Source organism: Oncorhynchus nerka, linkage group LG10 (genome assembly GCF_034236695.1).
Source record: "Oncorhynchus nerka isolate Pitt River linkage group LG10, Oner_Uvic_2.0, whole genome shotgun sequence".
Classification (NCBI taxonomy): domain Eukaryota; kingdom Metazoa; phylum Chordata; class Actinopteri; order Salmoniformes; family Salmonidae; genus Oncorhynchus; species Oncorhynchus nerka.
In genome coordinates, this window is record NC_088405.1 from 49,066,805 (window position 1) to 49,092,197 (window position 25,393).

Below are 25,393 nucleotides of genomic sequence, written 5' to 3' on the forward strand. Positions count from 1 at the left end.
CCGCTGCACACTGGCTCTGCCTACAACAAAATCACAGACTCAATCTTGCAAAGTTACATTTGTTTTGTTGTATTGAAAAGGGGCTGACATGTTGATTAGATCACAGAAAAAAACATTGATCTATGTATTGCAAAGGCATGTGGCCAACTCAGTGAAGTTCAATGTCTTGCGTCTGTGCAGCCTGGCATTTCTTCTGCATGGCAGTCCTGGAAGAGGTGCACAGCCCCGCACACACGCGGTTTAGAGGGAACACGGTTTAGACTCTTTATGTGCAATCATCATAGTTCCTACATGATCGTGTGCTTGCTTTTTTATATAACAAAGTTGCATATCCAACTGAACCCTGTTCATTGCTCCTCACAGCTATATTTGTGATTATTGGTCTGTGTTATTTAATCTGTCTGTGTGTTTGTAGGAAGTTGTGTGAGTGGGCCCATTTGTGTGTAGAAGATTGTAGAATAAATTGTTTACCCGTTGCAACAATTTACACAATTGACCATCGAGACGGCAGGCCTAGAGCATTGTCACAAAAATCGCTCCGGGGTTTTGTTTTTTGCAGTAGCGCTACACAGCTGATTCAAATAATCAGAAGTGGGATGGCGACCATGGGGAATGCACGGTCTGAACGTGTGAGGGGCTGAGCAGTCTGTGCCATGAAGTGATCCTCGCTATCTGAGCCTTGTTACAGTTCCCACCAAGTGAGTATGTTACGTGTGGGAGGGGGGGTTATACAATACACATGCAAGCCTGGACAGGTGTGACATGCATACAGGTGTCTCACACACACGGTATACAACTAAAAAATACATACAATGAGATCCTTTAATTGAAATAAGTCAGGGGAAACAGACTTTCATTTAGACATTTATGAATGGTTTTCTTAAACGAGAGTAGTAATGTCTTCAAAGGGGTCAGGGAAACAGCAAGGTGGAATAGAGAAAAGTTCCTCTCAGAAATGATTTCAAAATGGCACACAATGGACACAAGGCTCACATGACTAACAGAATATTTGAGAACAACCTGAATCTCTCGACCAGCAACCGTCAGCAGTGAGACCAGGCAACGAGGAGCAGGCATGATTACATTCAACACACACCTGGTGTTGTGGACCAGAACGGCAACTCTTCACTGATCCACTCATCAATACCTGTGTGGCCATTTCTGATAGTACAGCAGATGTTTATGACAGTTGAAAAAATAAAATACTTGCGCGAAGCAACAAGATAACAATAAAACATACAAATCTTATAATTAGAGTAAAAGGAGGTCTGCTTAAGTATGTAAGGCTGCGTTTACACAGGTAGAACAATTCTGATCCTTTGACCAATTAGATCAGCTCTGAAAAATATCTGTGATTGGTCATAAGATATCAATTGGGCTGCCTGTGTAACCGCAGCCCCAGTGCTCGTCGACCCTTGTAAATCATATGGCTGGTGTGTCTCAGAGCAGAGGTGTTGAGACCAGTCCTTAATTAAAAACAGGGTTTTACAAAATGTACATATACACCTTGTACAGTGATTCCCTAAATCCCATTCTTTTTCTCTGTAGCACTTGCTGTTCTATTCACAACGAGCAGTCAGAAACAAGAACGTAATACTAGTTCATTTCATTGGATTACAGTTAAAATGGTAGTACTCTGTCCTGCATCTTCTCATATTCCAGAGTAGGTTCTTGAGTGTCGGACACATCTGTGTAGTGTGACGTGGCAAATTAATCTACTTATACTCGCCAGGCAAGTTTACGTCAATCAGCTAGCTCACACACAAACACGACCGCACTCTGACACACGAAATGCAGACATTCAATTTTGTATCGCTTTTCTCCAAGCATAGTCAAACACAATGAGGGAGAAACATCTTAATTGTTACCACCACCACAAATTGACCCCCCCCCCCCTCCCAGTAGAACCACTTCAACACTATTGGTAACAGCTAGTTCCAGAAAAAGACCACTTGAATAAATCACAGAAATATGACTCCTTATCAACTGTAACAATCGGATTGGGGGTGGTGGTGGTGTAATTTTTCTCATTTTTGAAAATAATCAGTTCGACTTTTTTCCTCTTCTACCCAGCTGTGTGAGTTACTGGGTTAGTGTGAGAGGGGCAAGGGGAGAAAGAAAGAGCGAGAGAAGAACAAAATGAGAAATCAGTGCCTCAAATCTGAGGAGCAGTAGTGTCCTATAGCGCCACCTATAGGTTCTAGTCCTCCCTGTGCATGGCTGATGTGCTACTGCTGCTGACGACGTGAGGTACTGAGGTCCTGTGCGGTTCACAGGCTGCATTTGTGCATGACCATAGTGTAGGCGAAGTTTGAGAAGACAAGATGGCTGCAAGCCTAGGCACTTAGATCCCTGCTGTAACCAGAGATCCATCAGCCTGTGGTGTCTCAAGACTGCAGTCTTTTTTTTTTTTTTTACAAGTGTGGACGCGAGTGTGTGAGCTGATGCGGTATGGGTCTCTCCAGTGTGTGTATGGCGGAGACTGTCACTCTCGTATGCTGGCGGAGTAAGAGAACTGGGGGAAGTGCGCTGGCTGGTTGGGGTCCTCACAGTCCAGATTGTCATCTGGAAAACAGAGAAAACAGTGTCAGCGCCGTAACGTCGTCCCTGCTGGTGGCATAAAGTGGCACAAATCAGGTTTCCATCCAACCTTTTTATGCGAGTAAAGTATATGTCGGATAAATAAAATATCTATAGTTACATATCGGGATACTATTTTTGACGATATATTGTAAAGACAATATCGCTAGTTGGCTGTACCTGCACCAAAAAGTATTTTTCATTCATAGCGTGTTCTCGATCTTTTTAAATAACAAGACATTTTGTTTTCAGCACTTATTTACCTGAATGAAAAAAAAAAAAAAACTTGTTTTCGCATGTGCGTGCGCCTTGCTAATGTTTTTTTATTCGAGCGATATGTTTGGAACATCGAATCGCAATGCGTATAGAATCATGAGAATCACAATACATACCGGCACCTAAGTATCGTGATGTCCCTGACAATTTCCTGCATCTTTTTGTGTCAGCAAAATGAATAATGCAAGAAATGGCTTTATGCTCAAATATCCATATCAAAACAAACTTGGGAGTCAATGATTTGGTGTGTTGTCCACCCAGTACGACTCGGGAAAGCATGCCCTATTTTAGGCTATAGATAAAATAAGTTCTGAACTTCACAGGGTGGTGATAGGAGCATCAAGCTCATCACTGTGCACTTTTGTTTTTATGTACATTTTAGAATACTCGCGTAAACATCTATCGCCAATTGGATGAAAATCTAGCTACACACTAATAAAAACACTTGCAAACACACATGCACGCATAAACACACACACAAACTCACACTTGTCTGGAGGTGTGACTGTGATGGTCTGTGCCGTGAACTCATCGTCAAAGTAGCGGGTGTCGGTCTCCGACGTCACCTGAGGCTTGAAGGGCGGAGTCAGCTGAGGTAGAGAGCAGAGATTGGCTAAATGATCCAGAAGTAGACATCACAGCCATCACAGTACCAACCTTTCCTCTGCCATCTCAGAAGACTTGTAAAACATATTGATATTGGCTGAGTTCGAGAGCATCAAATGTGTGATGCGTTGTGGGTAAATTCTGATTGACTGCCATCTACAAATAATAACGATCTATGATGCAACCAACTCTGTGGCCTTATGGTTAAAGTGTCGGCCTGGAGATTGATAGGTTGAGTCATACCAAAGACTCTGAAAATGGGACCTCATGCCTCTCTGCTTGGCACTAATTTCAAGTTTTAACGTCACATTCACAAGACATCTGTGACATTGAGACAAAACTGCCCATTTTAGAGTGGCCTTTTATTGTCCCCAGCACAAGGTGCACCTGTGTAATTACCACGTTGCTTTACCAGCTTATTGATATGCCACACCTGTCAAGTGGATGGATTATCTTGGCAAAGGAGAAATGCTCACTAACAGTCAAAAAAAGGGTGCAACATTTTAGAGAGATATTTTATTTCAGCTCATAAAACATGGAACCAACACTTTACATGTTGAGTTCATATTTTTGTTCAGTATAGGTGGGTGAGGGCAGTGTGACATGCAATTGAGATTGCGTCGTCCGTTATGGCAGTATGCAAATTAGATTGGGTCTAGGGTGTCTGGGATGATGGAGTTGATGTGTGCCATAACCAGCCTTTCAAAGCACTTCATGATTACAGATGTGAGTGCTACAGGGTGGTAGTCATTGTGGCATGAAGCCTTAAGAGTTCTTGGGAACAGGAATGACGGTCATCTTAAAACATGTGGATTACAGACTCCGATAAAGAGAATATGCCTGCAATCTGATCTGATCTCTGAGAACATGCCCTGGAATAGTCAGGCCCCGCAAGTGTTTACCTGATTAAAGACCTTACTCACATCGGCCTCAGAGATCACCCAGTTGTGGCCTTCGTGTATGGTATGGTGGTGTTATTGTCGAAGTGTGCATAAAATGGGTTGAGTTCATCTGGTAGCGAGGCATAGTTGGGCAGATCACGGCTGGGTCTTCCTTTGTAATCCGTAATGGACTGTAACCCTCCCACAGGCGACAGGGTCGGAGCCTGTGTATTATAGTTCCACTTTATTCTTACATGGTCCCGTTAATCGTTTGATGACTCTGCGGAGGTCGTAGCAGGAGTTCTTGTACTTATTCCTGTCCTCAGTAGTAGCCTCAGGGTTGTCTGTGATGGCCCTGTGTGCAGTAGCCCTGTCCTTTAGTTCAGCGCCAACCTCTGTGTTAATCCAGGGCTTTTGATTGGGGGACGTAGCGAACCTTTACTGTTGGGACAACTATTGCCGATGCATTTCCTTATGAAGCTGGTGACGGAGGTGGTTAGCTTGTTGATGGTATCGTCAGTCTCTCTGAACATATTCCAATCATCAAGGAAAAGGACTCGGGATCCTCTCTGCTTAGCACTCAACATTAAGGAAAATAATTCGCTTTAGGCCCTGCGAAATACTAGCACCCTGTCCAGGGGGTGCACGAGGGGTACTTCTACATCAAGCTGCCTCACGCTAAAGAAACAAGTGATCGTCTCCTGCCCTATGGGGCGTTCTAGCTCAGACAAGGATAATTAATTTACTTATTGATGATGCAAGGTCATTTGGGAACAAACAAAATGACCTGGAATGCCACCATTTGACTGATTCAGTACCACTAATCTATCAGCCTATATTCACTCACCTTCCTATCTACCACATCCTGCCAGTTGATGGAGGTGAAGAACTTGTGGGACATCACATCTTTGGCATCATCTGGTCCTCCCCCTAACCTGTCAATGAACAACAGAATATCAGAGAACCCAGCTCGATTCGCACCAGTATTTTCTACTACATTAGGGGCTGTGTGGGCAGGCCTGCAATCATGAGCACACACACCTTTGAGCAGACACCCAGCCTAACACAAATGGTGTCCTCCCTGAGCAGGCCAGTCAAACAGTTACACACAGAACCGTATTCCAACCCCACCACGACGTACCTCTGCTTGGGGTCCTTTTTGAGCAGGCCTGCGAGCAGCGCCTTGCCCTCGGGGGCCAGGTTCCGGGGGAAGCGGATCTCCTCCATGAGGATGAGCTCAAACAGCCGCTCATGGTCCTGGTTGTAGAAGGGCAGCCGACCGCACATCATCTCGTACATGACCACGCCCAATCCCCACCAATCCACAGCGCGACCGTAGTCATTGTCCTCCAGCACCTTGACGTGCAGGGAGAAGAAAAAAAAACGGTCTTAGTCACTTTATGGGGGCCTTCCAAAATAAATGTTCCATAGGCGATTGATGACATTAGCATAGAGTGGGATACCTCCAATCTAAATACTCACTGCGTTAAGATTAACTTTTTTTTAAACAATGGAGAATCAGTAGATAAGAGAACCAATCTTAAGCAGGATATCTGCAGGTTCCATAAAGTAGAATTTTAAACTTTAAGACCTTTTTAATGCCACTTGGAATACAATTTAATACCAATTTTGAGGTCTGCACACCACACAATTGCTAATATTCCTTTCCAGAAATGAGCCCATGTTAGCAAAAATAAGTTTAGGGCTGGCTCTAAAAAGGCTATAGACTACAGGGTTCATATTATCAGGCAGGTGTAGCAATGAGCATTCTCCTGTAGGCTAAAGGATGGAAACTACACAAAAAAAAGAAACGTCCTCTTGTCAACTGCGATTATTTTCAGCAAACTTAACATGTGTAACTATTTGTATGAACATAAGATTAAACGACTGAGACAAACTGAACAAGTTCCACAGACATGTGACTAACATCAATTGAATAATGTGTCCCTGAACAAACGGGGGGCCAAAATCAAAAGTAACAGTCAGTATCTGGTGTGGCCACCAACTGCATTAAGTACTACAGTGCATTCCACTCCTCATGGACTGCACCAGATTTACCAGTTCTTGCTGTGAGATGTTACTCCACTCTTCCATCAAGGCACCTGCAAGTTCCCGGACATTTCTGGGGGGAATGGCCCTAGCACTCACCCTCCGATCCAACAGGTCCCAGACGTGCTCAATGGGATGAGATCCGGGCTCTTCGCTGGCCATGGCAGAACACTTGACATTCCTGTCTTGCAAGAAATCACGCACAGAACGAGCAGTATGGCTGGTGGCATTGTCATGTTGGAGAGTCATGTCAGGATGAGCACCACATGAGGGAGGACGTCTTCCCTGTAACGCACAGTGTTGAGATTGCCTGCAATGACAACAAGCTCAGTCCGATGATGCTGTGCCAGACCATGACGGACACACCACCACGATCCCGCTCCAGAGTACAGGCCTCAGTGTAACGCTCATTCCTTCGACGATAAACGCGAATCCGACCATCACCCCTGGTGAGCTGGTGAGACAAAACCGCGACTCGTCAGTGAAGAGCACTTTTGCCAGTCCTGTCTGGTCCAGCGACGGTGGGTTTGTGCCCATAGGCGACGTTGTTGCCGGTGATGTCTGGTGAGGACCTGCCTTACAACAGGCCTACAAGCCCTCAGTCCAGCCTCTCAGCCTATTGTGGACAGTCTGAGCACTGATGGAGGGATTGTGCGTTCCTGGTGTAACTCGGGCAGTTGTTGATGGCCTCCTGTACCTGCCCGCAGGTGTGATGTTCAGATGTACCGATCCTGTACAGGTGTTGTTACACGTGGTCTGCCACTGCGAGGACGATCAGCTGTCCGTCCTGTCTCCCTGTAACGCTGTCTTAGGCGTCTCACAGTACAGACATTGCTATTTATTGCCCTGGCCACATCTGCAGTCCTCATGCCTCCTTGCAGCATGCCTGAGGCACGTTCACGCAGATGAGCAGGGACCCTGGGCATCTGTCTTTTGGTGTTTTTCAGAGTCGGTAGAAAGGCCTCTTTAGTGTCCTAAATTTTCATAACTGTGACCTTAATTGCCTTACGTCTGTAAGCGGTTCGTGTCTTTTCACGACCGTTCCACAAGTGCATGTTCATTAATTGTTTATGGCTCATTGAACAAGCATGGGAAACAGTGTTTAAACCCTGTACAATGAAGATCTATGAAGTTATTTGGATTTTTACAAAATTATCTTTAAAAGACAGGGTTCTGAAAAAGTGACGTTTCTTTTTTTGCTGAGTTTAGTAGCATAGTGGCTAGGCTATAGATCGATGAAGAATGAGTTTGTCCATGTGCATTTGTTTAGGATACCCCTACGAGACAATTCATTACAAACTAGCTAGATGACAAAGTGTTCAGGAATGTAGCTTCGATACCAATACCAGCTTTGTATAATTATACTCAATACCATAACTGTGAAAAAATTCCTTAAGTCAAATATACAGCACTGTTACTGTATAAAACACGTGATCAACTCTCCATCTGGAGAGCTAGGTCACTGGGTGTGCAGTCTTTTGATCCAGCACTGCTCAAACACAACAGAGTCAGCATAACAAGGTCCTGTTGAGCAGTTGATTTAGAGTAGGGCTGGAACATAAGTCTACACACCCAGTTAGGCTACACACCCAGTTAGGCTTGGGCGATATACTGTATAGGGGCGGCAGGTAGCCTAGAGGTTAGCGCATTGGGCCAGTAACCGAAAGGTTGCTAGATCAAATCCCAAAGCTAACAAGGTAAAAAAACAACTGTCCTTCTGCCCCTGAACAAGGCAGTTAACCCACTGTTCCTAGGCCGTCATTTTAAATAATAATTTGTTCTTAACTGACTTGCCAAGTTAAATAAATAGACAAATCAAGATCCCGGTTGCCTAAATTGTTTTGTGCGTCAAATGGTGTGTGTGTATATATATATATATATATATATATAGTGCCTTCGGAAAGTACTCAAGACACCTTGAGTTTTTTACATTTCGTTTTAATCTAAAACTGATTAAATCTTTTTTTCCCATCAATCTATATCCATAATGAAAAAGCAAAAATTGGTTTAGAAATGTTAGCTAATTTATTAAAAATAAAAACTGAAAAATTACATATACATAAGTATTCAGACCCTTTACTCAGCACTTTGTTGAAGCAAGTTTTAGAAATATCTCAAGGATGATCAATGAAACCGGAAGCACCTGAGCTCAATTTTGAGTCTCATAGCAAAGGGTATGAATACTTATGTAAATAAGGAGTTATTTAATTTTTAAGAATAACAATGTTGCACTAGCCATGCCCAGCACCGTGCCCTCACCTCCGGTGCAAGGTACTCTGGGGTGCCACAGAAGGTCTTCATGGTGGCGCCATCCGTGATACCTTCCTTACATAGCCCAAAGTCGGTGATTTTAACATGTCCGTCATTGTCCAGCATTAGATTCTCCAGCTGAGAAAAGACACCAGGATGGATGAGACATTAGAACAGAGTGCCTGGTGATGTCACTATCAAAGGTTACAGTTGAGTAAGTTAAATCAGTCTGCATCCTGAGAGAACACCGACTTATATGATGATCTTGATGGCTAGCTAGCAAACGGAATCAGCCATCCATGTCATCCCATTTTCGGATGTCAATTGATTTAAAAAAGTTGTGCTTCACATGTCACCAACAACTGTGAGAATGGTCAAATGGTACTTTTTGTAAACGTCTTGAGAATTTACACAAGGCATGATTATTATTACAATTTGAAAAAACAAAATCCTTTGATGTATGAAGGGAGCAAAGAGCAGGACAAAATCAACACAGATAGTGCTTACCTTCAGGTCCCTGTATACCACATCACGAGAGTGGAGGTACTCCAATGCAGATACAATCTCAGCGCCATAGAAACGGGCCCGGTCTTCCGTGAACACGCGATCCCGAGACAGGTGGAAGAAGAGCTGTAGGGAAAAATACAGCAAGCGAGTGTAAAAAGGTGAAATTATTCATTTGAGATGCTTTAATATAAAAAATGTCCTTGATTGCTTGAACACGATTTCTGCAACAGCCACTAAACTGCAAGTGTTTGCCAAAACAAAACATTTCTCTTGCTAAATACACTAACACCACCAAAACGTAAAATACCTTTCACACTCTCTGTGTGAACGCATGTGGTTGAATCATCAGCATACATGGACACACATTCCGTTTTATTCCAGTGGCAACAGGTCATGGGTAAAAATAGAAAAGAGGGCCCAGAGAGCTTCCCTGCCATACACCAGATTTAACATGTTTGACATTATAGAGGATTCCATTAAAAGAAAACACAGTTCTATTAGATAGATAGCTCTGAATCCACAATATGTTATAGGTTAGATATCAAATGCTGCACTGAAATGTAACAGTACAGCTCCCACAATCTCTTTATCAATTTCTTTCAACCAATCATCAGTCATTTGTGTCAGTCCAGTACACGTGTGCCCTTCTCTAAGCTTGCTGGTAGTCTTGCTAATTTGTTTACAGCGAGATAGCATTGTATTTGATGAAACAACATTTTTCTAAATGTTTGCTAAGAGCTGTCAGCAAGTTGATAGGTTTGCTATTATAACTAGTAAAGCCCGCTTTACCAGTCTTGGGTAGCGGAATGACTTCTGCTTCCCTCTAGGCAAGCACTTTCCACTATGCTCATATTAAAGACATGACAGATAGGAGTGGCTATAGAGTCAGCTACCATCCTCCCTAGATGAACATGTAAATTGTCAATGAGAAAATGTATTTTATAAAACAAACTAACACCCTTAGACCTTTGTTTGGTGAGCAGGTGTTCTATCTGAATCCATCAGAATGGTATCATTCGTCATCAAATGGTAATTTCACCAGATCAGTGTTTGTTAATTCTGGTCCTGGGGTGCACATGTATTTTTTTCTCTCGTGTAATGGAGATTTGTGTCAAATGTTTTGCAAAAAAAGTGTTTAGCATTTTAGCATGAAAACAATGTGAAATGACAAACTTATGTAGAAAAATATAAAATAATAATTAAAAAAATATATATATTTTGGCCATATGGATACGTTTCAATCAGTGTTCAAACAATTGATAAAACTGTAATTACACATTCATGTTTGTGTGTGTGTGTGTGTGTGTGTCATTGGGACGCCCACCTCTCCTCCGTTGGCGTATTCCATCACAAAACATAATCGGTCATGAGTCTGGAAAGCGTATTTCAGTGTCTGGAAGAGTGGAATGAGACAATTGATTAATTTCCCATCCCGCAAGCCCTCCTATAAATAAACAGCATGTGTGGGTGTTCTGTTTTGACCAGCACACGTAATAGGTTGACAGTAACACAGAACACTCACTGTGAGGAAGGGATGACGGGTGTTCTGTAACACTCTGCTCTCTGTAACCGTGTGCGCAACCTCATCCTGGACACACATTTACACAAATCAGATCAGAGGGCCAGCCTTTCACAGCAACAATAAACACCAAAACACAGTACTTAGACCCTTAGCTTATAACTAATTATAAACTGGGTGGTTCGAGCCCTGAATGCTCACTGGCACATCAAACCGTATACCATAACATGTATTTTTAGTGCTCTAATTACATTGGTAACCAGTTTATGATAGCAGTAAGGCACCTAGGGGGTTTGTGGTATATGGCCAATATACCACAGTTAAGGGCTGTGTCCTAGCACTCTACATTGCACATAAGAACAGCCCTTAGCTGTGGTATATTGGCCACATACCACACCCCCTCGGGCCTTATTGCTTAAATATACCACTCACCACCTAAAAATGCCATATACAGGACAATCGGACTAACTAGATTAGGCCTAATACTAAAAGATCGTAATTTCCCAATAAATTGATGGCCAGTAGTCTTCACCACTGTAAAGTGGTATAGGTTAGGCCTATTTCTTTACCTTAGCGATGATGACCTCCTTGCGCAGGATCTTCATGGCGTAGTGCATCCCCGTGGCTTTCTCCTTCACCAGGATAACCTTGCCAAATGTGCCTTTCCCCAGCAGCTTCAGGTAGTCAAAGTCACTCATCGTCTGAAACAGGGTTGAAAATTCAACCATCTAATCTTATGTAACCCAGCCCAGCCAAACACATTGATGATGAACTATGATACTTTACAACAGATCATTCACACCATAGACAAAATTGCCACAGGGGATGGGGGGCATGTCCTTACCCAATATTCAGAACAGATCGATTCATCCCCCGCAATAGTTTATTTAAAAACTATGGAGGTCGGGGGGCCCCCATGGAGGTCATGGAGGTCGGGGGGCCCCCAGCTAGCATATGAACACCAACTATACTAAATACACTGCTCAACAAAATCACACAAAAATGATCAATGGAAATCAAATTTATCAACCCATGGAGATCTGGATTTGGAGTCACACTCAAAATTAAAGTGGAAAACCACACTACAGGCTGATCCAACTTTGATGTAATGTCCTTAAAATAAGTCAAAATGAGGCTCAGTAGTGTGTGTGGTCTCCACGTGCCTGTATGACCTCCCTACAACGCCTGGGCATGCTCCTGATGAGGTGGCGGATGGTCTCCTGAGGGATCTCCTCCCAGACCTGGACTAAAGCATCCGCCAACTCCTGGACAGTCTGTGGTGCAACGTGGCGTTGGTGGATGGAGCGAGATATGATGTCCCAGATGTGCTCAATTGGATTCAGGTCTGGGAAACGGGCAGGCCAGTCCATAGCATCAATGTCTTCCTCTTGCAGGAACTGCTGACACACTCCAGCCACATGAGGTCTAGCATGGTCTTGCATTAGGAGGAACCCAGGGCCAACCGCACCAGCATATGGTTTCACAAGGGGATCTCATCTCGGTACCTAATGGCAGTCAGGCTACCTCTGGCGAGCACATGGAAGGCTGTGCGGTCCCCCAAAGAAATGCCACGCCACACCATGACTGACCCACCGCCAAACCGGTCATGCTGGAGGATGTTGCAGGCAGCAGAACGTTCTCCACGGCGTCTCCAGACTGTCACATGTGCTCAGTGTGAACCTGCTTTCATCTGTGAAGAGCACAGGGCGCCAGTGGCGAATTTGCCAATCTTGGTGTTCTCTGGCAAATGCCAAACGTCCTGCACGGTGTTGGGCTGTAAGCACAACCCCCACCTGTGGACGTCGGGCCCTCATGGAGTCTGTTTCTGACCATTTGAGCAGACACATGCACATTTGTGGCCTGCTGGAGGCCATTTTTAGGATAGGATAAAGTAATCCTTCTCACCCCCCCCCTTAAAAGATTTAGATGCACTATTGTAAAGTGGCTGTTCCACTGGATGTCTTAAGGTGAACGCACCAATTTGTAAGTCGCTCTGGATAAGAGCGTCTGTTAAATGACTTAAATGTAAATGTAATTTTGCAGGGCTCTGGCAGTGCTCCTCCTGCTCCTCCTTGCACAAAGGCGGAGGTAGCGGTCCTGCTGCTGGGATGTTGCCCTCCTACAACTTCCTCCACGTCTCCTGATGTGCTGGCCTGTCTCCTGATAGCGCCTCCATGCTCTGGACACTACGCTGACAGACACAGCAAACCTTCTTGCCACAGCTCGCATTGATGTGCCATCCTGGATGAGCTGCACTACCTGAGCCACTTGTGTGGGTTGTAGACTCCGTCTCATGCTACCACTAGAGTGAATGCACCGCCAGCATTCAAAAGTGACCAAAACATCAGCCAGGAAGCATAGGAACTGAGAAGTGGTCTGTGGTCACCACCTGCAGAACCACTCCTTTATTGGGGGTGTCTTGCTAATTGCCTATAATTTCCACCTGTTTTCTATTCCATTTGCACAACAGCATGTGAAATTTATTGTCAATCAGTGTTGCTTCCTAAGTGGACAGTTTGATTTCAGAGAAGTGTGATTGACTTGGAGTTACATTGTGTTGTTTAAGTGTTCCCTTTATTTATTTGAGCAGTGTATATCCACAGGTCACCAAATAATTATTGTTTTGCAATGAAGGTCTACAGTAGCCTCAACAGCACTCTGTAGGGTAGGACCATGGTGTAGCCGGAGGACAGCTAGTTTCCATCCTCCTCGGGGTACATTTGCTTCAATCCTAAAACCTAGGAGGTTGTTAGGTTCTAAATAAACAATTAAAAACCTAACAGACAACTATAAAAAGTTTACTCACCCAATGGGTCAGACAGCTGAAGAGACAAATACATGTTCCCACCAGCACAATTGTGTATATATACACACACACCACACTTTAGGTAAAGTCTCTTCCTCTTCGCTAAACATTACACCTTTATTGCTAGGCAGGAAAATAATGTTGGTAATAAACGGTTCCTTCTCCCTTAATGTGACCTGACCTCGGCACCCATTCCTCACTAATCCACAGCCCTCCACCCTTATCCGTGACCGCAACCATGTGATGGCCTTTCCCTTACTCGGTAACATTCCAAGCCCCTGGCTCATATCCAAACTTAATTGACTCCACCATACACATTCCTCCTACAGATAACCATTCACTTTTGGGGTAGAAACCAGACTGTGGGCCTTCTCCTTTCCATAGGATACCTGATGTCTAACAATAACATGTTCAGACAGAACATAAACGTTCTGCATTCCCCTCTCTCCCTCCATACCATGAACAAGGATATTCATATTTCAAGTTTAGAAGTCTATAAGAGCTCTTGCAGCATGAACTGACATGTCCACCCAATCAAAAAATCAGAGAATGGATCCAGTACTAAAAGCAGAAGCTACTGCTAGCTAGCCCTGCAGTTCATAAAATGTGGTGAGTAGTTGACACAAAGGAGATATGTTTTTGTCACTGACTTAGCTAGCAAATGCAGCTAGCCATTTTAGCCTACTCAAACACCAGGATCAAACAGAAGCATGATATGTTAGCTAGCTGGCTATCCAACACTGGAACTCTTTCAAGTCAAGGTAAGCTTTTTTTAATGAATTTATTGCCACCGGGGCCTGCTGATGTAACTGCTAAACTGCTTGATGACTGTACTGCATGATTGTAGCAAGTTTACTAACGCGTTAGTTCTAGTAGCTATGTTGACTAACTATGACGTAAGCTAATATAATACGGATAATAAATGGCACCGAAGGAGATGGCTGCTGTTTTACGATCCCATAACCAATTGTGCTATTGTGTATGTTTTGTTTTTAGTTATTTGTAACTTATTTTGTACATAATGTTTCTGCCACAGTGTCTTATGACCGAAAAGAGCTTCTTGATATCAGGGCAGCGATTACTCACCTCATACTGGAGGAATTATTCAAAGTGTCGGACGGGAAGGATTTACCTCGGACGCTCGACAGGGCCCTCATCATCATTCGAAGGAGGAAAAGACATATCGTGGACGACGGTCCGGGTGCCTTGTAAGGATTCGTCGCAGAGAGGGTAATCTACCTTAACCGTCGGTCCTATTAGCCAACGTACAATCGATCGATAATAAAATGGACGAACTACGAGCATGTATATCCTACCAACAGGACATTAAAAACTGTAATATCTTATGTTTCACAGAGTCGTGGCTGAACGACAACATGATTAACATAAAGCTGGCAGGTTAAGCTTTTTCAGCAGGATAGTACAGCGTCTTCTGCAGCGGCCTATGTATATTTGTAAACAAAAGCTGGTGCACAAAATCTAAGGAAGTCTCAAGGTTTTGCTACCCTGAGGTAGAGTATCTCATGATAAGCCGTAGACCACACAATTTACCAAGAGAGTTTACACCTATATTTTTGATACATGTCTATATACCACCGCAAAGAGATGCTGGCACTAAGACCGCACTCAATGAGCTGTATACGTCCATTAGCAAACAGGAAAATTCTCATCCAGAGGCGGCGCTCCTAGTGGCCGGGGACTATAATGCAGGGAAACTTCCGTTCTACCTAATCTCTACAAACATGTTAAATGTGCAACCAGAAGGGAAAAAAAGTCTAGACCACCTTTACTCCACACACACAGAGAGACGCGTACTAAGCTCTTCCTCGCCCTCCACTTGGCAAATCTGACCATAATTATATCCTCCCGATTCCTGTTTATAAGCAAAAACTAAAGCAGGGCGCACCAGTAACTTGGTCAATAAGAAAGCGGTCAGATGTAGCAGACGCTAAGCTACAGGACTGTTTTGCTAGCACAGACTGGGAAATGTTCTGAGATTCTTCCGATGGCATTGAGGAGCAAACCACATCAGTCACTGGCTTCATCGATAAGTGCATCAATGACGTCGTCCCCACAGTGACCGTACGTACATACCCCGACCAGAAGCCATGGATTACAGGCAACATCCACACTGAGCTAAAGGTTAGAGCTGCCGCTTTCAAGGAGCGGGACTCTAGCTTTTAAGAAATCACGCTATACCCTCCAACGAACCATCAAACACGCAAAGCATCAATACAGGACTAAGATTGAATTGTACTACACCGGCTCCGGTACTTGTTGGATGACGCAGGCCTTGTGAACTATTAGACTACAAAGGGAAGCACAGCCGCGAGCCACCCAGTGACACAAACCGACCAGACAAGCTAAATTGCTTCTATGCTCGCTTCAAAGCAAGTAACACAAACATGCATGAGAGCACCAGCTGTTCCGGATGACTTAATCATTCACAAGGCCGCAGGGCCTGACGGAATTACCAGGACGTGTACTCCAAGCATGTATTCACTGACATTTTCAACCAGTCCCTGATTGAGTCTGTAATACCAACATGTTTCAAGCAGACCACCAAATTCACTGTGCCCAAGAACACTAAGGTAACCTGACTAAATGACTACCGACCTGTAGCACTCACGTCTGTAGCCATGAAGTGCTTTGGAAGGCTGGTCAATGCTCACATCAACACCATCACCCCAGAAACCCTAGAACCTCTCAAGTTTGCATACCGCCCCAACAGATCCACAGATGATGCATTCTCTATTGCACTCAACACTGCCCTATACAACCTGGACAAAAGGAACACCTACAGTTGATGGGAAGTTTACATACACTTAGGTTGGAGTCATTAAAACTCATTTTCCAACCACTCCACAAATTTCTTGTGAACAAACTATAGTTTTGGCAAGTCGGTTAGGACATCTGCGTGCATGACAAGTAATTTTTCCAACAATTGTTTACAGACAGATTATTTCACTGTATCACAATGGGTTCCAGTGGGTCAGAAGTTTACATACACTGTGCCAAAGACTGTGCCTTTAAACAGCGTAGAAAATTCCAGAAAATTATGTCATGGCTTTAGAAGCTTCTGATAGGCTAATTGACATCATTTGAGTCAATTGGAGGTGTACCTGTGAATGTATTTCAAGGCCTACCTTCAAACTCAGTGCCTCTTTGCTTGACATCATGGGAAAATCTAAAGACATCAGCCAAGATCTCAGAAAACAATTGTAGACCTCCACAAGTCTGGATCCTCCTTGAAGGTACCACGTTCATCTGCACAAACAATAGTACGCAAGTATAAACAATATGGGACCACAAAGCCGTCACACCGCTCAGGAAGGTGACGCGTTCTGTCTCCTAGAGATGAACATACTTTGGTGAGAAAAGTACAAATCAATCCCAGAACAGCAGCAGAGGACCTTGTAAATATGCTGGAGGAAACGGTATAAAAGTATCGATATCCACAGTAAAGCAAGTCCTATATCGACATAACCTGAAAGGCCGCTCAGCAAGGAAGAAGCCACTGCTCCAAAACCATCATAAAAAAGTCTGACTCAATTTGCAACTGCACATGGGGACAACGATCGTACCATTTGCTGCAAGAGGGACTGGTGCACTTCACAAAATAGATGGCTTCATGAGGGAGGATAATTATGTGGATATATTGAAGCAACATCTCAAAATATCAGTCAGGAAGTTAAAGCTTGGTCGCAAATGGGTCATGACCCTAAGCATACTTCCAAAGTTGTGGCAAAATGGCTTAAGGACATCAAAGTCAAGGTATTGGAGTGGCCATCACAAAGCCCTGACCTCAATCCCATAGAAAATGTGTGGGCATAACTGAAAAAGCGTGTGCGAGCAAGGAGGCCTACAAACCTAACTCAGTTACACCAGCTCTATCAGGAGGAACGGACCAAAATTCCCCCAACCTATTGTGGGAAGCTTGTGGAAGGCTACCCGAAACATTTGTCCCAAGTTAAACAATTTAAAGGCAATGCTAACAAATACTAATTGAGTGTATGTAAACTTCTGACCCATTAGGAATGTGAGGAAAGAAATAAAACTCCATAGTGCCTAAAAAACTCATCAATAAGCTCATCAATAAGCTAAGGACCCTGGGACTAAACACCTCCCTCTGCAACAGGATCCAGGATGTCCTGACAGGCCGCCCCCAGGTGGTAAGGGTAGTTAACAACACATCCGCCACGCTGAGCCTCAACACGGGGGCCCCTCAGGGGTGTGTGCTCAGTCCCCGCTCACTCATCACTCATAATGGTCAGGCACAACTCCAGCACCATCATTAAGTTTGCCGATGACAACAGCGGTAGGCCTGATCACGGACAACGATGAGACAGCATATAGGGAGGAGGTCAAAGACCTGGCCGTGTGGTGCCAGGACAACATCTCTCCCTCAATGTGATCAAGACTAAGGAGATGATTGTGGACTGGAATAGGAGGACCGAGCACACCCCAATTCTCATCGACGGGCTGTAGTGGAACAGGTTGAGAGCTTCAAGTTCCTTCGTGTCCACAACACCAACAAACTATCATGGTCCAAACACACCAAGACAGTCATGAAGAGAGCACGACAAAGCCTATTCCCCCTCAGGAGACAAGGCATGCCATGTGTCCTCAGATCCTCAAAAGGTCGACAGCTGCACCATCGAGACCATGTTGCATCACTGCCTGGTACGGCAACTGCTCGGCCTCCGACCGCAAGGCACTACAGAGGGTAGTGCGTACGGCCCAGTAAATCACTGGGGCCAAGCTTCTGCCATCCAGGACCTCTATACCAGGCTGTGTCAGAGGAAGGCCCTAAAAATTGTCAAACACTCCAGCCACCCTAGTCAAAGACGGTTCTCTCTGCTACCGCACAAGCAAGCGGTACCAGAGCGCCAAGTCCAGGTCCAAAATTATTCTTAACAGATTCTACCCCCAAGCCATAAGACTCCTGAACAGCTAATTAAAGGGCTACCCAGACCCCTCTTATGCTGCTGCTCTCTGTTATAATCTATGCATAGTCACTTTCTCTCTACCTACATGTACATATTACCTAAATTACCCCGACTAACCGGTACCCCCGCACATTGACTCTGTACCGGTACCCCCTGTATATAGCCTCATTTGTTATTTCACTGCTGCTGTGTCAAATTATTTGTTACTTATTTTCTACTTATCTATTTTTTACTTAACACTTATTTTTTAACTTCTTAAAGCATTGTTGATTAAGGGCTTGTAAGTAAGCATTTCACTGTAAGATCTACACCTGTTGTATTCGGTGACAAATAAAATGTAATATGATATGATGAAAACGATGTAGGCTATTGTGTAGCAGTTATGATATTAAGGTTTAAGGAATTCTACAACCAAAATGATCCTGCGGTCTGTATGTAGCTGCTATGAAAGTTAACTGTTTGTGTGTGATCAGGGGTGTATTCATTCCACAGATGCTATTAAAAAACGTTTAGTAAACAGAAGCAAATGGAACGAAAGAGATAAACATACCTACATTTGTCCAATAGAAACTCTTGTTTGCAACTGTTGGGACTAATGATTACACCCTAGATCAGCTAGAGGCAGGCAAGAGTGTGGAAGGCGGTATTGAATGTGTTACTGTCTCACCTTGACGACATATTTTCTCTCAACTTGTGCACATGCGTTGTAAACATTCAGCCATAAGCTAGGTTGTAGCAACCTCATGATATGTATATGGAACATTCTAGTATCATGTAGTAGCCTAAACCTATCGATGTTACATTGAGCTGGGTGAATGGAATATGCTGGGTGAATGGAATCATCCAATATGCTGTAATAGAAATAAGGCCCTGCTCATAAAAAATGGATCATCCTCCCTCATCTTAAAAATGTCACCGACCGCCACTGGTAGGAACAAACCAGGATTTAGCACCCAACCATATTGGAAGAATAATCTGAGTGAACATGTTGTCTATCATGTCATAGAAACACACTCACCACTTTGGAGCGGGTCTTGGACATAGCCACCTCCATCTCCTCCATGCTGCTGTTGTCGCTGGGAGAGCCAAACAGGTCCATGGGCTCTTCCTCCTCTCGCACCTTCAACCCATTGGCCACCGCCTGGATGGCACGCATCCACTCCTCTCTGACACACACACATACCCAAATAATGTGCAATTACTACACCATAGTGAGCTTGTAGAATTCCTTCGAATCACTTTTGCCGATGACTTACACAGAAACATATCCATCCCTACCTCCACCTCTATGTTGAATGTTATCCCTCCTCCCCACTCTTATCTACCCCTTCCATTGGCCCATTCTTACACCTCATAGTTGTCCCCTATCCCCTCCTTACCTCTCTGCATTGCTTTCTACATGGAAGGTCCTCTCGATGACTGTTGTCCACTGCAGGCAGCGGATAACGAATGTGTTAGGTTTGGGCCGCTCTGTTTTCATCAGCTGGCATTCTGGGACAAAAGGGGGGGATTACGGCATTACAAATGTTTTAATGCCGCAATCCCGTGTTTTTACCTCATTTAATTTGTGAAGTGTGTGAAGACCCCCAAAGCAACATCTAGCCTTGAAAACACAAACATTTCATTTAAATGTTATGTACAGAGGTGGCACTAAACACCCAGCAAAATAACAAAACACTGCTGGAGGCAAGAGCACAGGACATCAACAATAAAGTTTTCCCTTTGAAGGACCCTCACCTCCCACTGAGAAGTTGTTGAGCGGATGCAAGCTCTGGATGGACAGCTCAGGCTTCTCTTTGTAGCCGATGAAGGAGCCGTCACTCTTTAGGATGAAGTAGCGCGGCCTCCAAGTCTTAATGTACTCACCTGCACAGAGAGACAAGTGGGATTGAGTATACACCCCCTGAAAACTCTCATATAGCCTAGTCTGAGGTCAGCCACAATGTACATTCAGTGGCAACTACATACAGCCTGGAATGGTTGTTTCTCTGCCTGGCTGTGTCAGAAATTGTGTTTTGAAAGTGATTATATTAGCTGTGAATAATAATACATTGTGTGTCCTCACCTCTCTTGTGGAGCCATCCTTCTCGGACTACGCTGACCTCATTCATAGTCAAGGGTGGGATGGTCGTGGAAGGGGGTAGGGGAGGGGAACGGGTGGGGTTAAGGGAGGGGGGCCTGGGTGACTTGGACTGTCAGGAGGGTGTCAGTGTTTACAATAACCCAGCACCTAGACAAACAAACCACAACATGAGAGGAATATTAATGACAGCTAGCCGACATAGGCTAGCCTACACAGAGTATGAAGAGATGAGCAGAGATGAACTGCATTTTGCATCCAATATGATTTTCCAGACAAAATTATTATTGGCACCTAACCTTTCTGGATGAATGACAAAAAACTACAACTTTTATTAAGTATAGCTTATATTTGCTCTTCTCTGTATCACGGAGGCCCTCCGCACTGCTAAAGCTAACTCTCTCTCCTCTGCTCTCATCCTTCTAGACCTATCGGCTGCCTTCGATACTGTGAACCATCAGATCCTCCTCTCCACCCTCTCCGAGTTGGGCATCTCCGGCGCGGCCCACGCTTGGATTGCGTCCTACCTGACAGGTCGCTCCTACCAGGTGGCGTGGCGAGAATCTGTCTCCTCACCACGCGCTCTCACCACTGGCGTCCCCCAGGGCTCTGTTCTAGGCCCTCTCCTATTCTCGCTATACACCAAGTCACTTGGCTCTGTCATAACCTCACATGGTCTCTCCTATCATTGCTATGCAGACGACACACAATTAATCTTCTCCTTTCCCCTTCTGATGACCAGGTGGCGAATCGCATCTCTGCATGTCTGGCAGACATATCAGTGTGGATGACGGATCACCACCTCAAGCTGAACCTCGGCAAGACGGAGCTGCTCTTCCTCCCGGGGAAGGACTGCCCGTTCCATGATCTCGCCATCACGGTTGACAACTCCATTGTGTCCTCCTCCCAGAGCGCTAAGAACCTTGGCGTGATCCTGGACAACACCCTGTCGTTCTCAACTAACATCAAGGCGGTGGCCCGTTCTTGTAGGTTCATGCTCTACAACATCCGCAGAGTACGACCCTGCCTCACACAGGAAGCGGCGCAGGTCCTAATCCAGGCACTTGTCATCTCCCGTCTGGATTACTGCAACTCGCTGTTGGCTGGGCTCCCTGCCTGTGCCATTAAACCCTACAACTCATCCAGAACGCCGCAGCCCGTCTGGTGTTCAACCTTCCCAAGTTCTCTCACGTCACCCCGCTCCTCCGCTCTCTCCACTGGCTTCCAGTTGAAGCTCGCATCCGCTACAAGACCATGGTGCTTGCCTACGGAGCTGTGAGGGGAACGGCACCTCAGTACCTCCAGGCTCTGATCAGGCCCTACACCCAAACAAGGGCACTGCGTTCATCCACCTCTGGCCTGCTCGCCTCCCTACCACTGAGGAAGTACAGTTCCGCGCAGCCCAGTCAAAACTGTTCGCTGCTCTGGCCCCCAATGGTGGAACAAACTCCCTCACGACGCCAGGACAGCGGAGTCAATCACCACCTTCCGGAGACACCTGAAACCCCACCTCTTTCAGGAATACCTAGGATAGGATAAAGTAATCCTTCTCACCCCCTTAAAAGATTTAGATGCACTATTGTAAAGTGGCTGTTCCACTGGATGTCTTAAGGTGAACGCACCAATTTGTAAGTCGCTCTGGATAAGAGCGTCTGCTAAATGACTTAAATGTAAATGTAAATTTGACGCTGGGGCAAGACTTTATTGGTGCTGCAAAAACAGATATATCAAAGAAATGTGTCAGAGGTTACCAGTAAGCACACGAGCATGGCTGGGAGGGAGAAAGTGTTGCAATGGGTGTACAGAGAGCATTAGAGTTCGAATTGGTCAGTTAGCTTGGCTAGCAGACACCGTCAAATCAGCTGTTTAACATATAGCTAAAATAAACACTGTCCGACACTAATTAAGATGGCAAATTAGTTAGCTAGGCTACATCAAGTTTCAGGCTGACTTGAGACGCTGAGAGTCAAGACATGCTGGAAAAATCAGGCTGAAACTTGATGTAACTAACGTTAACGTGCTACAGCTAAACAGTTAACGTTAGCTAGCTAACTGTAGCGCAATGGCTCCAATCAATAACTTCTCGGTTTTGTTGGCAATCAACGGATGGTTGATCTGTAGCTTGCTAAATTTAAATAGTAAATTGAAACGGCATGGCATAAACTGTCTAAATGTTGTATTGACACTTCTATCTATAAAGTTAGATAGGCTATTTCTGTTTTTGGTAAGAAGCACACACGACACTAGCTATTAAGTCTCTCATCATAGCAGCTAGTTAGCGTTAGCTGACAAGCCCAGCTTCAACTATGTTTGGACGAGGACTGACAACAACACCTGTCACTTTCCCACCCGCAACCAAAACTAAAACGTAACGTACAAATTGACCTTCTTTGGCAACAACTTGGCGATTTAGCGACTCTTGAGCCAATATTGAAGAAACAAACATCAGAAAACTCAAATTTAACTGTTAATGTAACCTTTTACGTTAGCTAGCTTAAACTAGCTAACAGTTATAGTAGCTAACTTCCATTAATACTCCCCACCATGGGCTGGTATTAGGGTTCATCGGTGTCTACATGTTCCCCCTGTCAACCCTGCAACGTTACAAACAAGGCTATCTCAGCTAACGTAGTGTTGCCCTTTTTTTCTCTGCAGTGTAGCTAGCTAACGCGTAACGTTACCTGAGTTTCGACCGTTTTCTGCGGTGGCGTGTTTGAGTCAGGGTGCACTAGTCTTCTAGTATGTAAGCAGCAGAGCAGTATCAAGCTATTCGCTCTTTGAATTAAAATGACCAAAACTGTAAAAAGTATAAATGCGTATTTCTAAGCTGTTTTCTCTCCACGTTGTTCTTGTTTAGGTCCGTTTATTTTTAGGCTCAATCCAGTAATTTACAGGACATCCGAGAAGGAATACCCCCCCCAAAAAAAGTGTACAAACGGAAATGACGCAGACGGGGTACGTATTTACGGGCGTCAGCCTGAGCAAGAAGGCATATCAAACATTGTTTTAACCAACCCAAGATATACCAGAGCCTGTCATTTCCTATGGGAAGAAATTAATCAGAACAAGCAAGGAGGTAAAAACAAGCAAGGGGGTGGTCAGAGAAAAGCACGAGATAGCCAGGTCCTATTGGCGCGTTCTAGCATTATTTGCATATGTCCACCTACTCTGTGAAGTGCGCTTGTGCAATAACTATATTCGCCCTTGCACTCCTTCTAAACAACGGCATTTTTTGAAAAAGTTGCAAAGGGTAAAGTTCACATAGCTTAGTACACTCTGTTTGTTACAGATTTTAGTTTCGGAAACAGAAAACTCTATTGAGATCTCATGTTTAAATCGAGGAGAAAATGTGCAGAAAGTCGGTCAAAATTAATCCCGCACCGTCTTCTCCCACTGCAAGCTTCCTCTCTTCACCAAATTTGGTAGTGAGTGGAAACGCCAAACGGATGCTTCACATTTATATATCCGGCGAAATATCTGGCCATTGTTATAGCTGTGGACATATTCTTCTTTAAATTTGTATTGGCAGATCGCAACCAACTGAAATCGCCACCTACTGGACTGGAGTGTTCATCTATTTCTCTTCTCTTGCCCTGTGTTTCCGCCTACTGTTCTGGAGTGTGAATTCTTTACACTTTGTGACACAAAAAGGGAAGTGACAAAAGATAGGGAAAAGGGAAGAAAAATTGCCATACCAACAGACCCTACACCCATTAACACCTCACCATTATTCCACTACTTGTCCCTATCTGATTCTACACTAGGCTGGCACCCTGGGAGGACGGGACACTATTGTTCAACACATCTTGTAACTCTTCTGCAGTAAAATCTCGTACACACAAGTACTTCTCTGCAGCTGCCACCACAACATCTATTTACTGTGATTTATGTTCCATTTCTGCGGCACAGTTGATAACCATGGCTACCTTACTGAAGCACATGTTATTGCTATCACTCTATTGGCCTCGGCCTATTCACAGGCAGCCTCTTAGGATCCCTCGCCCTGAACCCATCTTCCTCTACTACTCTCTTCACTGCCTCATCATACGATACCTTTTGAACTACTCTGATCCTGGCAACCTCAACCTGCCTTTCTCTCACCGGACACTTCTGATCTCCAGCACCATGGGTATCCCTACAATGACTGGAACGAATTGCAAAAATCACTGAAGCTGGAGTCTTATATCTCCCTCTCTAACTTTAAGCATCAGCTGTCAGAGTAGCTTACCGATCACTGTACCTGTACACAGCCAATCTGTAAATAGCACACCCAACTACCTCATCCCCATATTATTACTTACCCTCTTGCTCTTTTGCACCCCAGTACCTCTACTTGCACATCATCATCTGCCCATCTACCACTCCAGTGTTAATGCTAAATTGAAATTATTTCACCTCTATGGCCTATTTATTGCCTTAACTCAATCTACTCTTCTACATTTGCAAACACTGTACATTGATTTTTCTAATGTGTTATAAAATCAAAATTGTATTGGTTACATACACATGGTTAGCAGATGTTGTGAGTGTAGCAAAATGCTTGTGCTTCTAGTTCCGACTGTGCAGTAATATCTAACAAGTAATCTAACAATTTCGCAACAACTACCTTATACACACACAAGTTTAAAGGAATGAATAAGAATATTTACATATGGATGAGCGATGGCCGTGCGGTATAGGCAAGATGCAGTAGACTCCTTGCTGTCCCCAGTCCACCTGGCCGTGCTGCTGCTCCAGTTTGAACTGTTCTGCCTGCAGCTATGGAACCCTGACATGTTCACCAGATGTGCTACCTGTCCCAGACCTGCTGTTTTCAACTCTCTAGAGACAGCAGGACCGGTAGAGATACTCTGAATGATCGGCTATGAAAAGCCAACTGACATTTATTCC

General features: G+C 44.5%; 1 protein-coding gene across 1 annotated transcript; it reads right to left on the reverse strand.

Annotated features, from left to right (window-relative positions):
• Positions 1 to 804: 804 nt before the first annotated feature.
• Positions 805 to 23,515, reverse strand: LOC115135438 (RAC-beta serine/threonine-protein kinase-like). The gene is made up of 14 exons (XM_029670124.2): positions 23,185 to 23,515; positions 20,489 to 20,653; positions 20,161 to 20,289; positions 19,803 to 19,914; positions 19,442 to 19,589; positions 11,238 to 11,369; positions 10,672 to 10,737; positions 10,474 to 10,542; positions 9,150 to 9,272; positions 8,652 to 8,780; positions 5,485 to 5,699; positions 5,191 to 5,278; positions 3,344 to 3,446; positions 805 to 2,565 (listed from the first exon to the last, which is right to left on the reverse strand). The coding sequence occupies exons 2-14, from the start codon at positions 20,532 to 20,534 to the stop codon at positions 2,486 to 2,488; spliced, it is 1,440 nt and encodes a 479-aa protein (XP_029525984.1). The 5' UTR covers positions 20,535 to 20,653; positions 23,185 to 23,515; the 3' UTR covers positions 805 to 2,485.
• Between the last annotated feature and the right edge of the window lie 1,878 nt (positions 23,516 to 25,393).

Bases quoted from the DNA above. Each gene is read 5' to 3' on its own strand.
- LOC115135438 (XM_029670124.2), bottom strand. From the start codon at position 20,534: ATGAATGAGGTCAGCGTAGTCCGAGAAGGATGGCTCCACAAGAGAG. The intron at 19,590-19,802 runs GTAAGGAGGGGA...TGTGTGTGTCAG, and splicing joins GTAGAAAGCAATGCAGAGAG to AGAGGAGTGGATGCGTGCCA. The intron at 10,738-11,237 runs GTAAAGAAATAG...ATGTGTGTCCAG, and splicing joins AGGAGGTCATCATCGCTAAG to GATGAGGTTGCGCACACGGT.